The 13,581-nt window shown below is 44.3% G+C and overlaps 2 protein-coding genes across 3 annotated transcripts in view; both read left to right on the top strand.

Moving 5' to 3' along the window:
• The window catches only part of LOC115464537 (zinc finger protein 845-like), a 924,208-nt gene that overhangs the window by 87,862 nt on the left and 822,765 nt on the right, over nt 1-13,581 (top strand). The gene's annotated exons all lie outside the window — the stretch shown is intronic.
• LOC115466409 (gastrula zinc finger protein XlCGF46.1-like) overlaps nt 1-13,581 on the top strand; it is a 70,040-nt gene that overhangs the window by 15,786 nt on the left and 40,673 nt on the right. Inside the window, exons 4-5 of one of the 2 annotated variants that reach the window (XM_030197613.1) lie at nt 1,180-1,305; nt 1,636-1,818. In XM_030197613.1, coding sequence (XP_030053473.1) covers nt 1,180-1,305; nt 1,636-1,818 — 309 coding nt within the window. Of the gene's footprint in view, nt 1-1,179; nt 1,306-1,635; nt 3,294-13,581 lie in introns of those variants that run through there. The other variant, XM_030197612.1, reaches the window with a different exon arrangement.

Here is a 13,581-nt window from a genome sequence, read left to right as displayed (position 1 = left end):
CCATTATCCCTCCCCCAAGATCTACTTGTCTCTTTATCTGTGGTCCTCGCTCTCAGAACATTGAACCGTAGCATTCTATGTCTTGTGTACAAGTCCTGTATCGCTTCTCTGTTTCCTTTCTAACTCAACAAGGACAACTCCATTGCACAAAGAAGAACAAAAAAAAAAACCCTCCCAAAAGTCCTTTCTTCCATGTTTTTCCAGTTGTTATCAATTATCACTCCTGTGGCTTTCGCCAGCTCCTGCTGCACCATCTTGTTGCTTTGGAAATTATCTATAAAAGTTTTAAGTTCTTTTCATGTCTCATAGACATGGTTCCTATTATTTGCTGGGAACGGTAACTCAAAGTATATCCCCTCACCTGTGTAATTCTGTGCAATATAATGACATTTCAGCATGTTCCTTGGGTATTTTCCACTCTCTTAGCACTGGGTATATTCTCAGGAGCTGGTCTTTTAGGTGTCCACTCAGCACATCACCCCCTGCCAGGGTTGAGTTAAGACTGAGCTTGTAGCAGGGGAGTAGATAGGTGGGGCCACGGGGGCATGAACCCCCACAGATTTAGCCCTGGCCCCCTCTACTTTCGATCCCCCCCATGCCATGCCACTCTTGATCCCCCCCCCCTGCTACCACTGCTGATGACCCTCCCTCGCCAGGTACCTTTGCTGGCGGGGGTCCCCAACCCCCGCCAGCCGAAGTCCTCTTCAGTACCAGTCTCCGGCGCGTTCGCTGATCTGTTTCTGTGAGTCCTGACTCCTGACGTCCTGCAAAGGTACCTGTCGGCGGCAGAGGTGGGGGGGGGGGGCGCAGGTCGAAAATGGCAGGGGGGGTCTGCGGTGCCGGGGGGGGGGGTCTAAAATGTACCCTTTCACCTCAGGCTCTGGACCCCCCCCCCTCCCGTCGAGGTCTGGCTATGCCCCTGGCTTGTAGGGAGGGGAAACATTTATTATCTGTAGCAATCGTAAAATAAAATTCCTAGGCTATACATATAGAAGCTGAATATTGACATTACACAGATAGCAGCTGGTAGTCAGCAGTGAATATGATTATTCAGTGCTACTGAGTTGGTGGCACTGAATAGATGTATTTATTTAAACATTGCGGTCAGCATTTAAAAAAATTACACTGACCACCAGCTTTAAAAATTCACCCAGTTGTAATTCTGTTTTTCTATAACAGGTTCCCCTAATGGCAAACCTGAGATCTTAATCCGATTTAAGGAACAGAGATTCCGCATTGAGCCCCAGGGACTTGAGAAAAGAAATCTTCCCAATGTGAGCACACGTGAAGAGCTGCAGGAAACAGGTGATGTAGCCTGGACTGAATGAATCCCAGGTCTCTAGCAGGTTTTTGCAGAGTTTGTGATTAGTGACTTTAATCGGAGTAAAGGGAATCACTGCAGAGACGGTAAATGAGGATGAGATGCACAGAACCTGTAGGATGAGGTCAAGCATGGTCTGTTTCTCTCTCGTCATGTGTCACTGTCTACCTGTTTCTCTTACAAGCAGCACAACTTCCTGTCATATGTCCTATGGAATGTTAGACAAGCTTCTTTAAATAATCTTATGGTTACTTATATATGTTCTTCTCCATAGCTGTAAAATTAATGATCATACTTTCATTTTTGTCCAATAGATCATGGATTTAAGATTAATAAGAAAATCAGACTGTGCGAAAGACAGCAGAGGGAGGAATGGAAATCCAAAGTCAGCCCACCCAGGGTGCAAGAAACACCCCAAAAAGGAGACAAATCAAACATACATGAGAGAAATTCCAGCTACTGCCCAAAACTTGTACAAACTCAGGGACTCGAAGAAGGTGAGACACCATTTAAAATTACTGATACTCAGGAAAAGTTCACCACAGAATCACGTTTTGTTGAGCATCATATACCGAACCTCAGGACTGAGAGTCATTCCTCTAGCAGTATTTGCAAAAGTAACACGATTAAGGACAGTGCCACTCAAAACAAGGTATTTAAATGTTCTGAATGTGATAAACGTTTCAGTTGGAAAACTGATCTGCAAAGGCATGAATTGGTTCACACTGGAGAAAAACCATTTCAGTGTTCTGAATGTGGTAAAAGGTTCAGTCTTAAAGGCAACCTACAACAACATAAACTGACACACACAGGTAAAAAACCATTTCAATGTTCTATATGTGACAAATGTTTCTGTCAGAAAAGGGGCCTGCAACAGCATATAAGGATTCACACAGGAAGTAAACTGTTTAAATGTTCTGAATGTGATAAAAGTTTCGGTCAGAAAGCCTTTCTGACCCAGCATAAAATGGCTCACACTGGGGAAAAGCCATTTAAATGTTCTGAATGTGATAAATGTTTCAGTCAGAAAGGCAACCTGCAACTACATAAAATGATTCACACACAAGTCAAACCATTTAAATGTTCCCAATGTAATAAATACTTCAGATGGAAACAGACCCTGCAAAAGCATGAAATGACTCACATAGAAGAAAAACCATTAATATGTTCCGAGTGTGATAAATGTTTCAGTCGGAAAGCCTTTCTACGACGACATAAAATGACTCATGCTGGAGAAAACCCATTTAAATGCTCTGAATGTGATAAAAGTTTCTGTCAGAAAAGCAACCTGCAACTGCATAAAATGGCACACACACAAGATAAACCATTTAAATGTTCTCAGTGTGATAAATATTTCAGGTGGAAAAAGAACCTAAGAAAGCATGAAATGACCCACATGGCAGATATACCATTAATTTATTCTGAATGTGATAAAAATTTCAGTCAGAAAAGTCTACTGCAACAGCACAAAATGACTCGCGTGGGAAAGAAACTATGCAAACATTCTGAATATGATAAATGTCTCAGTAAAAAAGGCAAAAGGCAAGGACCAAAAAAAACTTATGCAAGAAAGAAGTCATTTTAAAGAAATCCTCTCTGCTAAACAATGCAGGCCCAGAGTCAACCCCAATCCCCTTACCTACTATCCCTACCCTTAAACCTTGAATTACAGATTTAACAGGTGTTAAAATCCGTTATCCAGGCCACTTTTCTTTGTTTATCCAATCTGCAAGGGAGAACAACCTTGTTTAAGCACATCTATCTTGTGATTTTTCCATGCTGTAATTTCAGACATTCAATACAGCATTTGCATCCACTGGAATACCTCCACTCAGTTTAATTTTTACTAGCATTCCTATTCCCTCATCCCTATCATCAGGAGCCCTATTCAGCAGACATACATCTATATCCCACCTTGAGTACTGTGTTCAATTTTGGTCACCGTATCTCAAAAACAGATATAGTGAAATTAGGAAAGGTTCAAAATGACAAACTGCTCCCCTATGAGGAAATACTAACGAAGCCAAGGCTCTTCAGCTTGTAAAAGAGATGGCTGAGGAGGGATGTGATTGAGGTCTACAAAAGCTTGAGTGGTACAGAAGGGGGGGGGGGGGGGGTGAATTGATTTGTCACTGTTTCAAAAAGTACAAAGACAAAGGGACATTCATGAAATTACATACAAATACTTTTAATGAATAATTTTTTAAATAAAGTTCACTCATAAAACACATACTAACAGAATTCTAGTCATTTCAGCAGGTAACGGAGACAACTGAAGAAAGAACAAGAACTTATAAGGATATAACAAGCTACCCAGTTGACCCCTTCCTCCTCCAAACTCCCAATGTATTCTGAACACAGCGTTTGTCAGAGTCCTATTGACTTGAAAACTATTGACAAAATAACCAACTTTCGTAAATCTCTGAAGGCATATCTCTTCAACAAGGCCTACAAAGAAAACCCATAGCCTTACTAAATTACCTCGCCAACCCAACCAGTTAAGAAAGTCTACTTCTATACTTACCCACCTAACTCCCTTCTTTTTTCTCTGACTTAATCTTTGTACTTCACTAATTGTATCTGCTATCCTGAAATGACAATGTCATAACAGGACTCTGTAAGCCACATTGAGCCTGCAAATAGGTGGGAAAATGTGGGATACAAATACAATAAATAAAAATATCTGTAGCTTTCTATGCAGATGATTAAGAAATTCAAAAGTAAGTACAAAAAGAGGTTAAGAAAGTTGAGAATATTCAAAACGCTATTCTTAAAGATGTCTCAAACCTCAGAAATAAGGGAGAGATATACAATAATTATATGCGAAGGTACAATTTAAGATTTGTGAACTCCCCAAGGGTAAAATTGATTAGTCCACTAGATATGTTGAAAAGATATTTGAAAGAAATATTTGAAATTCCAGAAACTAATCTTCCACCGTTTACCTTATCATATTATATTCCGCAAAAAGAGGAAGTATTGAAGCAACAACAACAAGCACCTTTGGATGTAACAGACTTTTTGGAGACATCTGATACGGAACAGGCAACGGCCGCAACTTTGGTAGCGGCTGTTGCCCTGTTGCCAGATAAACAATGGCTATTTAAGTTGTTTTTCCGTAACAAAGAAAAGTTATTTTTGGGTCATAAAGTATTGCTGTTCCCCGATGTATCAAGGGATACCCAAAAGAAGAGGAAGCAATTCCCATTATTAAAACCAGCTGTTTTGCAACTAGGAGGCACTTTTTACCTTAAGTTTCCATGTAAATGTATAGTGAATTACAACTCACTGAAATATGTGTTCATGGACCCTGCTCATTTGACAACTTTGTTGCTTCTAAAAGAACTACTGGAGTATAAAAAGATAACTTTGTTTGTATTTATTTTTGCTATATGCATAATTCTTTGTATAATGATTTCCTGATTCCTCCAATTATTTAGATCTTGGAATCCCAAAATGTGGACTTGTGTTATTACTTTAATTTTATTACCTAATTCTCATTTATATTTTTTGTTTGGTGTTATTTAGTCTTAACACAATCCTAATCAAGTGTAAATTCTTGAAAAATGTAATTTGAAAAATTTACAAAAAAAAAGAAATTCAAAAAAGTGCTGCGGAGCCATTCCAATGGCTGAGCGTCATAACGGATCTCATAGCCAATGCAACAGTTCTATGATGCCTTTGGTCTAACCTTGGTGTTCTATAGATGAATATTACATAGATAAAAAAAAATGTTGTGAAATTAATGAACCTCTAAATATGAACAGGGAATTTCAAACTTGAAATGTAGGTACAAAAATTCAAAGAAGTTTGAAGCTGTAAAGCTAATTTTGTGTCTCACCTCCTGTAGCCTTCAGATTTAACCCAGGAAATCTCAAAAATAAATTTTAAACAATTGGGACCTCAAGCGCCTCCCAATAGGGAAATTACTAACAGTATTCAAAATCCCCTAGCCAATCAGGGAGTGAGGTACTATCACTGGCTCCTACCTGGGAAAAAGGACAAAAAGTCATCCGAAAAAAACTAGAAACAGAGAAAAACAGATGATTTAAAAAACCTTTTTAGCAAAAAGGACAGGTAAGTGATGACTCAAAGCGTGAACCCTAAGTAATACTACCAAAAACGAAAACCCCTCAAAAATAGCACTGGTTCTGAGAGACCTGGAACACAAAAAAATCCCCTACATAGAAGCAAACCCCTTAATACAAATATAGCAAAACCTCAAAGTTTGTAGAGATAAAGATAATTATAGTTGTAGTTGTGAAATTAATGAAGAAATATTTGTTACCTTTAGTTGACCTGTATGAGATATTTAGTCTTGGTTGCCCAGTTGAAGTACTTCCCCTTTTTTCGTTTTGATACTATTTGGGTTTCTGCCAGGTACTTGTGACCTGAATTGGCCACTGTTGAAAACAGGATACTGGGCTAGATGGACCATTGGTCTGACCTAGTAATGGCTACTGTTATGCTCTTATGAATCACTATTCCAAAGCATTTCCACATCATATCCCGCATGCTCTTAATACTCGGACATTCCCAATCCCACCACATTTGCAGGAACATACCTTCCATTCCAGATTCTTTCCAACACTTACTATTGCTCATACCCTCCATTTGATGAAGCTGAATGAAGGTGAGATTTGTTCTATATAATGATTTATATCTGTTCTTCACCATTCTCACCGAAACCATAGGTAAGCAAAGCCCTTTATATACCTGGTGCCAGTCATCTGCTTCCAGAGTTTTACCCGAATCCCTTTCATAAGAACATAATAATAGCTAAACTGGGTCAGACCAATGTTCCATCTAACCCAGTATCCTGCTTCCAAAAGTGGCCAATCCAGGCCACAAATACCTGGCAAGATTCCAAAAAAGTACAAAAGACTTTATACTGCTTGTCCCAGAAATAGTGGATTTTCCCCAAGTCCATTTAATAATGGTCTGTGGACTTTTCCTTTAGGAAGCTGGCCAAACCTTTTTTTAAACTCTGCTAAGCTAACTGCCTTTACCACATTCTCTGGCAATGAATTCCAGCGTTTAATTACACGTTGAGTGAAGAAAAGGTTTCTCTGATTTGTTTTAAATTTACTACATTGTAGTTTCATTGCATGCCCCCTAGTCCTAGTATTTTTGGAAAGTGTAAACAGACGCTTCACATCTACCCGTTCAATTCCACTCATTATTTTATGGACCTCTATCATATCTCCCCTCAGTTGCCACAAGTACCTGGCAGAAACCCAATTAGTAGCAATTGCCCTCAGAAATACCCACTCTTGGCTTTTCCACCCCCCCCTCAATAATAGGCCATACAGGCCCCCTAGACCCACTCACCCCTCTAAAGAATCTTTCAAATAAAGTTTCAGCTCCACCCATGCAGGTGTACTCTTGACATATTGAACCAACTATGTAAAATAAAAAAAAGCTCCCCTTCCCCCACCCAAATCTGTCCCCATATGCTGAAAAAGGCAGAATCCTCCCATTTTCCTCTAATAGGCCCCAACAGCCTTCTCTCCCCCCCCCCCCCCCCCCCTTCAATGTCTAAATATTTTAGATTTTGCTCACACCTTTTTCAGTAGTAGCTGAAGGTGAGTTACATTCAGGTACTCTGGATATTTCTTTGTCACAGGAGGGCTCACAATCTAAGTTTGTACTTGAGACAATGGAGGGTTAAGTGACTTGCCCAAGATCACAAGGAGCAGCAGCAGGATTTGAACTGGCCACCTCTGGATTGCAAGACCGGTGCTCTAACCACTAGGCCACTCCTCCACTCCTTACCCTCTGTGCTCGCAAAAATCCTCATTCTCACAGATATGTGTGGCTCTGTATAACTTCTTATCACCTAACAAGCTCTCTCAATTTATTCCAAATTCCTAATGTACTCTCAAACAGGTTCCTAATTCTTCCCCTTTTCCCACCCAGTTGATTTAACCATATCACATCTCTGATTGGAATCCTCCCTGACGAGCACTTGGACGTTTTCACCTGGACTTGTATTTTACTAAGGTTGTAGACAGCTATTATATGCGTAGCTTGTCTGCATGTATGAAGCCGTCTTTGGCATGCGCAGAGCAGCCACGCATAATGCTTGGCTGCTCTGCACTAGCTTTTCCCCTCCTTAGGAAGGAAATCGTGTGCAAATGAGCTGACAGTGAGCAGCTCATTTGCATGCGATTTCCTTCATGCATGCCTGTTCCTTTCCGAATCACTAAGGGATCGGTAAGGGAAGGGCGTTTTCCGTTCAGTTAGTGCATCAGTTAGTCCACTGCAGTGCCCCCTAGGGTGACCGGTTGGTGTCCTGGCATGTCAGGGTGACCAGTGCACTATGAATGCTGGCTCCTCCCACGACCAAATGAGTTTGATTTGGTCATTTTTGAGATGGGCGTCCTCAGTTTCCATTATCGCCGAAAACCGGGGACGACCATCTCTAAGGTTGACCATCTCAACATTTATGTCTACCATCTCTAAGGTCGACTTAAATGTTGAGATTTGGGCGTCTCTGACTGTATTTTCGAAACGAAAGATGGACGCCCATCTTGTTTCGATAATACGTGTTTCCCCGCCCTTTCGCAGGGACATACTGTGAGGACGGCCTCAGGAAAACTTGGGCGCCCCGTTCGATTATGCCCCTCTAGGTGTACCTTGAAAGAAAATGTTTTATACTGCCCCAGAACAAACACAGTGTTTTTTTTCAACGATTGCCTAGTTTGCCCCTAATTTGTTTAAATCGTCTTCTCTTTCACCATATTTCAGAAACAAGAGGGATGCTTCAAAATAACATATATACAATTTTTGATGGTATGACCTTTGTTTAGTATAAATAGAGAAATTGTGCTCCTAACTACTTGATGCCCTAATCTTCTTTGTTATGCTATGAATTAGTTTTCTTACTACACATATAGAACTTTATTTTCCCTAATCCTAATTTGTTTTTCCCTAAATGACATGTGCCTATGTAATGCTTTTAAGAAGCTTGTTTGTAATAGCCTAATGATAAAGATTTAAAAATTAGGTCTTGAATTTTATGGAATACACTTGTGCAGAACTTATAAGCATTCTCCCATTCAATTTTGGAAATTTTATGTATAAAATTACAGAAATATTTAAACAAATGAGGAAGTCTATTTGTAATGAGAGCCAAAAATATGCATGTGTAAATTGAATCTAAGTAGAAATGTTTGTACAGGGACATGTATATGACTTCTGACCAGTATGGCCATTGATTTTTATTATATCCTACATATACCTTGAAATGTGCAAAGAATGAAATCTGAGAACACCCTTAAGTTACTGACATGTTCCTCATGAATTGGACTACTACTACTACTACTATTTATCATTTCTATAGCGCTACAAGGCATACGCAGCGCTGTACATCAGACACAAAAAGACAGTCCCTGCTCAAAGAGCTTACAATCTAGATAAGACATATGGACTATTTACCTTGCGGACATCATCTAAATGGAAGTCTAGATGCAACATGATGCCTGCCTGTGTGAGCCTCCCCACGGCATAATCCCTACACTGCAGTATAACTTTGTAATCACATTTCTGTCTTGCACTTCACAGGAACTGCCAGACAGAAGGGGGGAAAGTGGTATAGAAGACCCTAAAGCATTGAAAATAGGAAACCTAGTCTATAGGAAACATTATACCCATAAAACTTGGAAGGATCCTGTTTATGTTGGACCTTTCTGAATTGAGGCCCTGTCAGTCACAGCAGCGAAGTTACAGGACCACACTTCTTGGGTGCACCTTAAAGATATTCGAGTGTTCCACAGTTCTGACTCAGCTGACAACCAGTCTCCTACACAGACATCCTTGCCTCATGCAGCCCACAACCCTGAAACAACAGTGCCTGGAGCCACAGACTCTTAAGTTTACTATCTGGGGACTACTGTTTGTGGGCATAGCTGTGTTTTCTTGCTGGTATTAATACTGCTAGAAAAACATTGTATTATCTTTTGTTAATTTTTCTTTCTGTTTATGATTAGGGACTCACAGTTAAAGAATTTATTATTAACCTTCATCTTTCTATTAGCCATAATGTTACTGTTATTAGAAAGAAACTGTATTATTTTTGTTTAGCATAACCATTATTCTCCAAGGACAAGCAGGCTGCTTGTTCTCACATGTGGGTGACGTCCATGGCAGCCCCTCGGATCGGAGATCTTCACTAGCAACAGCGTTTGCTAGCCCTCGCGTGCGCATGCACCGTGCGCATGCGTGACCATCTTCCCGCCCGAATGCGAGCGTGCACGCCAGTCTTCTTTTTTTTGCGGCTCAGGACGGCTGTTTTTTTGGTTGGTCTGTGCCTCGAGGAGACCCTTGCATCTTTCGCCGCATTCTTCCGTTCGGAAGTGTCTGCGATTTCTTCTCCGTTGCGTTCTTTGTGTCTTGTTAAAAAAAAAAAAAAAAAACAACCTTTTTTCCGAGTTTTTTCCCGTTAAGTTTCCTTTCGTTGTCAAAAGCGGCCTTTTTGGCCGCCCATATGGGTTTTTTCCCTTCTTTTTTGGTGCCCGGTGCCATCATTGCGAATTTTGACTTCGCCGGTGTGATTTTTCCGCCCATGTCCTCGAAGCCTCCCGGCGGCTTCAAAAAGTGCAGCCGGGCTATCTCGCTCACTGATAGGCACGTTTCGTGTCTCAGTGTCTGGGGGCCGGGCATCGTCCCCAGGCCTGCACTCTCTGTCTTCTGTTGAAGAAGAGAACTCAGGTAGCGAGATTGGCCCAGTGGAACATTTTGTTCGGGGCCTCGCCCGGTGCATCGATGTCGGCGGTACCAAGGTCATTGGCTGGTGCATCGACGTCTGCAGTACCGAGGTCATCGACCAGTGCTTCAACGTCTACGGTTTCAGGGTCATCGGTGGTACTGATGTCGTTGGAGGGTGCATCTTCTTCAGGAGCACAGGTGAGGGCTGTCCATTCCCCTGCTGGTAGCGGTGAGCCCTCGAGTAGGTCTCCGCCTGCCTCGAGGGCTCCTGCGGTACAGGCCCCCCGGGATCGACCTTCTTTGGACCCGGCCCCAAGGAGGCATTTGGATTCGACATCCTCCTCTTCAGTACTGGGAGGTACCGGTGATCTGCTTCATGAGAAAGCAAAGAAGCATCGGCACCGATCACCTTCCAGACGTGGTACCAAGAGCTCTGGGTCGCTGGTGGAACCGGAACCCACTAAGCATCGATGCCGGGAGGACCACTCGCCCTCCATACAGGAGGTGTCGATGCGCTCTACTGTGGACAGCCCGGTACCGCCTCCGCGTCCCGGTTAGATTCTGAGCTCATCGCTGGTACCGGACTCCTTGCCTTCCTCGACAGCCGCTCTGAACGAGAACCTCTGGGCCATTCTTCCAGGGATCCTGGAAGAGCTGTTGCGCCCTTCTCCTCCAGTACCGGGGGTGCTTGCACCACTGGTGCTGTTGAGTGAGGCGACGGCTGGCCCCTTGCCCGTGGTGAGGTCTCCAGTACCGGTACCGCTTGCGGTACCTGCATTGGCTGCCTCCCAGGCTGACTCCCCGATGACACTGATGGAGGGATCTTCATCGCCGCCTGTACGGGAGTCTTCCTCTCGATGTACTCACCGTGGCCATGTTTCCACGGAGTCCAGACGGGCCCGGCTTTGGACAGAAGTTCATGAACTGGTGTCCGATACCGATGGTGAGGCCTCGTGGGAAGCAGAGGAAGACGCCAGATATTTCTCTGACGAGGAGTCTGGGGGTCTTCCTTCTGATCCTACTCCCTCTCCTGAAAGGCAGCTTTCTCCTCCCGAGAGTCTATCTTTCGCGGCCTTTGTCCGGGAAATGTCTATGGAAGGGCTATTCCCTTCCCTGTGGTTATGGAGGATGAGCCAAGGGCTGAAATATTTGAGCTTTTGGACTATCCTTCCCCACCTAAGGAATCGTCCACAGTACCCATGCATCATGTCCTCAAACAGACATTGCTGGCGAACTGGGCGAAGCCGCTAACTAATCCCCACATTCCCAAGAAGATCGAATCCCAGTATCGGATCCATGGGGACCCGGAGTTGATGCGGACTCAGTTGTCTCACGACTCTGGTGTGGTGGATCTGGCCTTTAAGAAGGTCGAGTTCTAGGGAGTATGCTTTGGCGCCCCGGGCAAAGACCCTAGAATCTTGGATTCTTTTGGAAGGAAGGCCTACCATTCTGCAATGCTCATTTCCAAAATTCAGTCATACCAGCTCTACACGAGCATTCATATGCAGAACAATGTGTGGCAGTTGGCGGACTTGGTGGACAAGCTCCCTTCTGAGTAGGCCAAGCCTTTTCAGCAGGTGGTCAGGCAGCTTTAGGCGTGTCATAAATTCCTGGCCAGGGGTGTTTACGATACTTTTGATGTCGCGTCCAGAGCCGCTGCTCAAGGTGTGGTGATGCGCAGACTCTCATGGCTGCGCGCCTCCGACCTGGAGAATAGAGTCCAGCAGCGAATTGCGGATGCTCTTTGCCGGGGGGATAATATTTTTGGAGAAAAGGTCGAACAGATGGTAGAACACCTCCACCAGCGGGACACCGCTTTTGACAAATTCTCCCACCGGACGCCTTCAGCTTCTACCTCAACTGGTAGACGTTTTTATGGCGGAAGGACTGTTCCCTATTCTAGTAAGCATAGGTACAATCCTCCCTCTCGCCAGCCTGCTGCCTAGGCCAAACCCCAGCGTGCTCGTTCCCATCAACAGCGTGTGCCTCAACAGGCCCCTGCAGCTCCCCAGCAAAAGCAAGGGACGGGCTTTTGACTGGCTCCAGCAGAGCATAGCTGAAATCAAAGTGTCCGTGCCGGACGATCTACCAGTTGGGGGGAGGTTAAAATTTTTTCACCAAAGGTGGCCTCTCGTAACCTCCGACCAGTGGGTTCTTCAAATAGTCTGGCTAGGATACTCCCTCAATTTGGTCTCAAAACCTCCAAATTGCCCACCAGGAGCTCAGTCCTTCAGCTTCCAGCACAAGCAGGTACTTGCAGAGGAACTCTCCGCCCTTCTCAGCACCAATGCGGTCGAGCCCATGCCACTGGGGCAAGAAGGGCTGGGATTCTATTCCAGGTACTTCCTTGTGGAAAAGAAAACAGGGGGGATGCATCCCATCCTAGACCTAAGGGCCCTGCACAAATATCTGGTCCGGGAAAAGTTCAGGATGCTTTCCCTGGGCACCCTTCTTCCCATGATTCAGGCAAACGATTGGCTATGCTCTCTGGACTTAAAGGATGCTTACACTCACATCCCGATACTGCCAGCTCACAGACAGTATCTTCGATTCTGTCTGGGAACACGGCACTTTCAGTATTGTGTGCTACCCTTTGGTCTCGCCTCCGCGCCCAGGTTGTTCACAAAATGCCTGGCTGTCGTAGTGGCTTCTCTACGCAGACTGGGAGTGCACGTGTTCCCTTATCTCGACGATTGGCTGGTGAAGAACACCTCCGAGGCAGGAGCTCTACAGTCCATGCAGATGACTATTCGCCTCCTGGAGCTGCTAGGGTTTGTGATAAATTATCCAAAGTCCATTCTTCTTCCAGTCCAGAAACTCGAATTCATAGGAGCTCTGCTGAAATCTCAGACGGCTCATGCCTACCTTCCAGAAGCGAGGGCCGACAATCTTCTGTCTCTCGTTTCCTGGGTGCGGGCGTCTCAGCAGATCACAGCTCGTCAGATGTTGAGATTGCTCGGCCACATGGCCTCCACAGTGCATATGACTCCCATGGCTCACCTTCACACGAGATCAGCTCAATGGACCCTAGCTTCCCAGTGGTACCAAGCTGCTGGGGATCTCGAGGACGTAGTCCTGCTGTCCACGAGTTTTCTTCAGTCCCTACATTGGTGGACAATTCGGTCCAATCTGACTCTGGGACGTCCCTTCCAAATTCCTCTGCCACAAAAAGTGCTGAGTACGGATGCGTCTCTCCTGGGGTGGGGAGCTCATGTCGATGGGCTTCACACCCAAGGGAGTTGGTCCCTCCAGGAACAAGTTCTACAGATCAATCTCCTGGAGTTGCGAGCGGTCTGGAACGCTCTAAAGGCTTTCAGGTATCGGCTGTCTCAACAAATTATTCAAATTCAGACAGACAATCAGGTTGCCTTGTACTACATCAACAAGCAGGGGGGCACTGGATCTCACCCCCTGTGTCAGGAAGTCGTCCAGATATGGCTTTGGGCTTGCCGTCATGACATGTTTCTCCAAGCCACGTATCTGGCAGGTGTAAACAACAGTCTGGCCGACAGGTTGAACAGGATTCTGCAACCTCACGAGCGGTTGCTCAA

The sequence above is a fragment of the Microcaecilia unicolor genome, chromosome 3, assembly GCF_901765095.1.
Source record: "Microcaecilia unicolor chromosome 3, aMicUni1.1, whole genome shotgun sequence".
Classification (NCBI taxonomy): Eukaryota; Metazoa; Chordata; class Amphibia; order Gymnophiona; family Siphonopidae; genus Microcaecilia; species Microcaecilia unicolor.
This window is presented reverse-complemented; position numbering and strand designations above follow the sequence as displayed.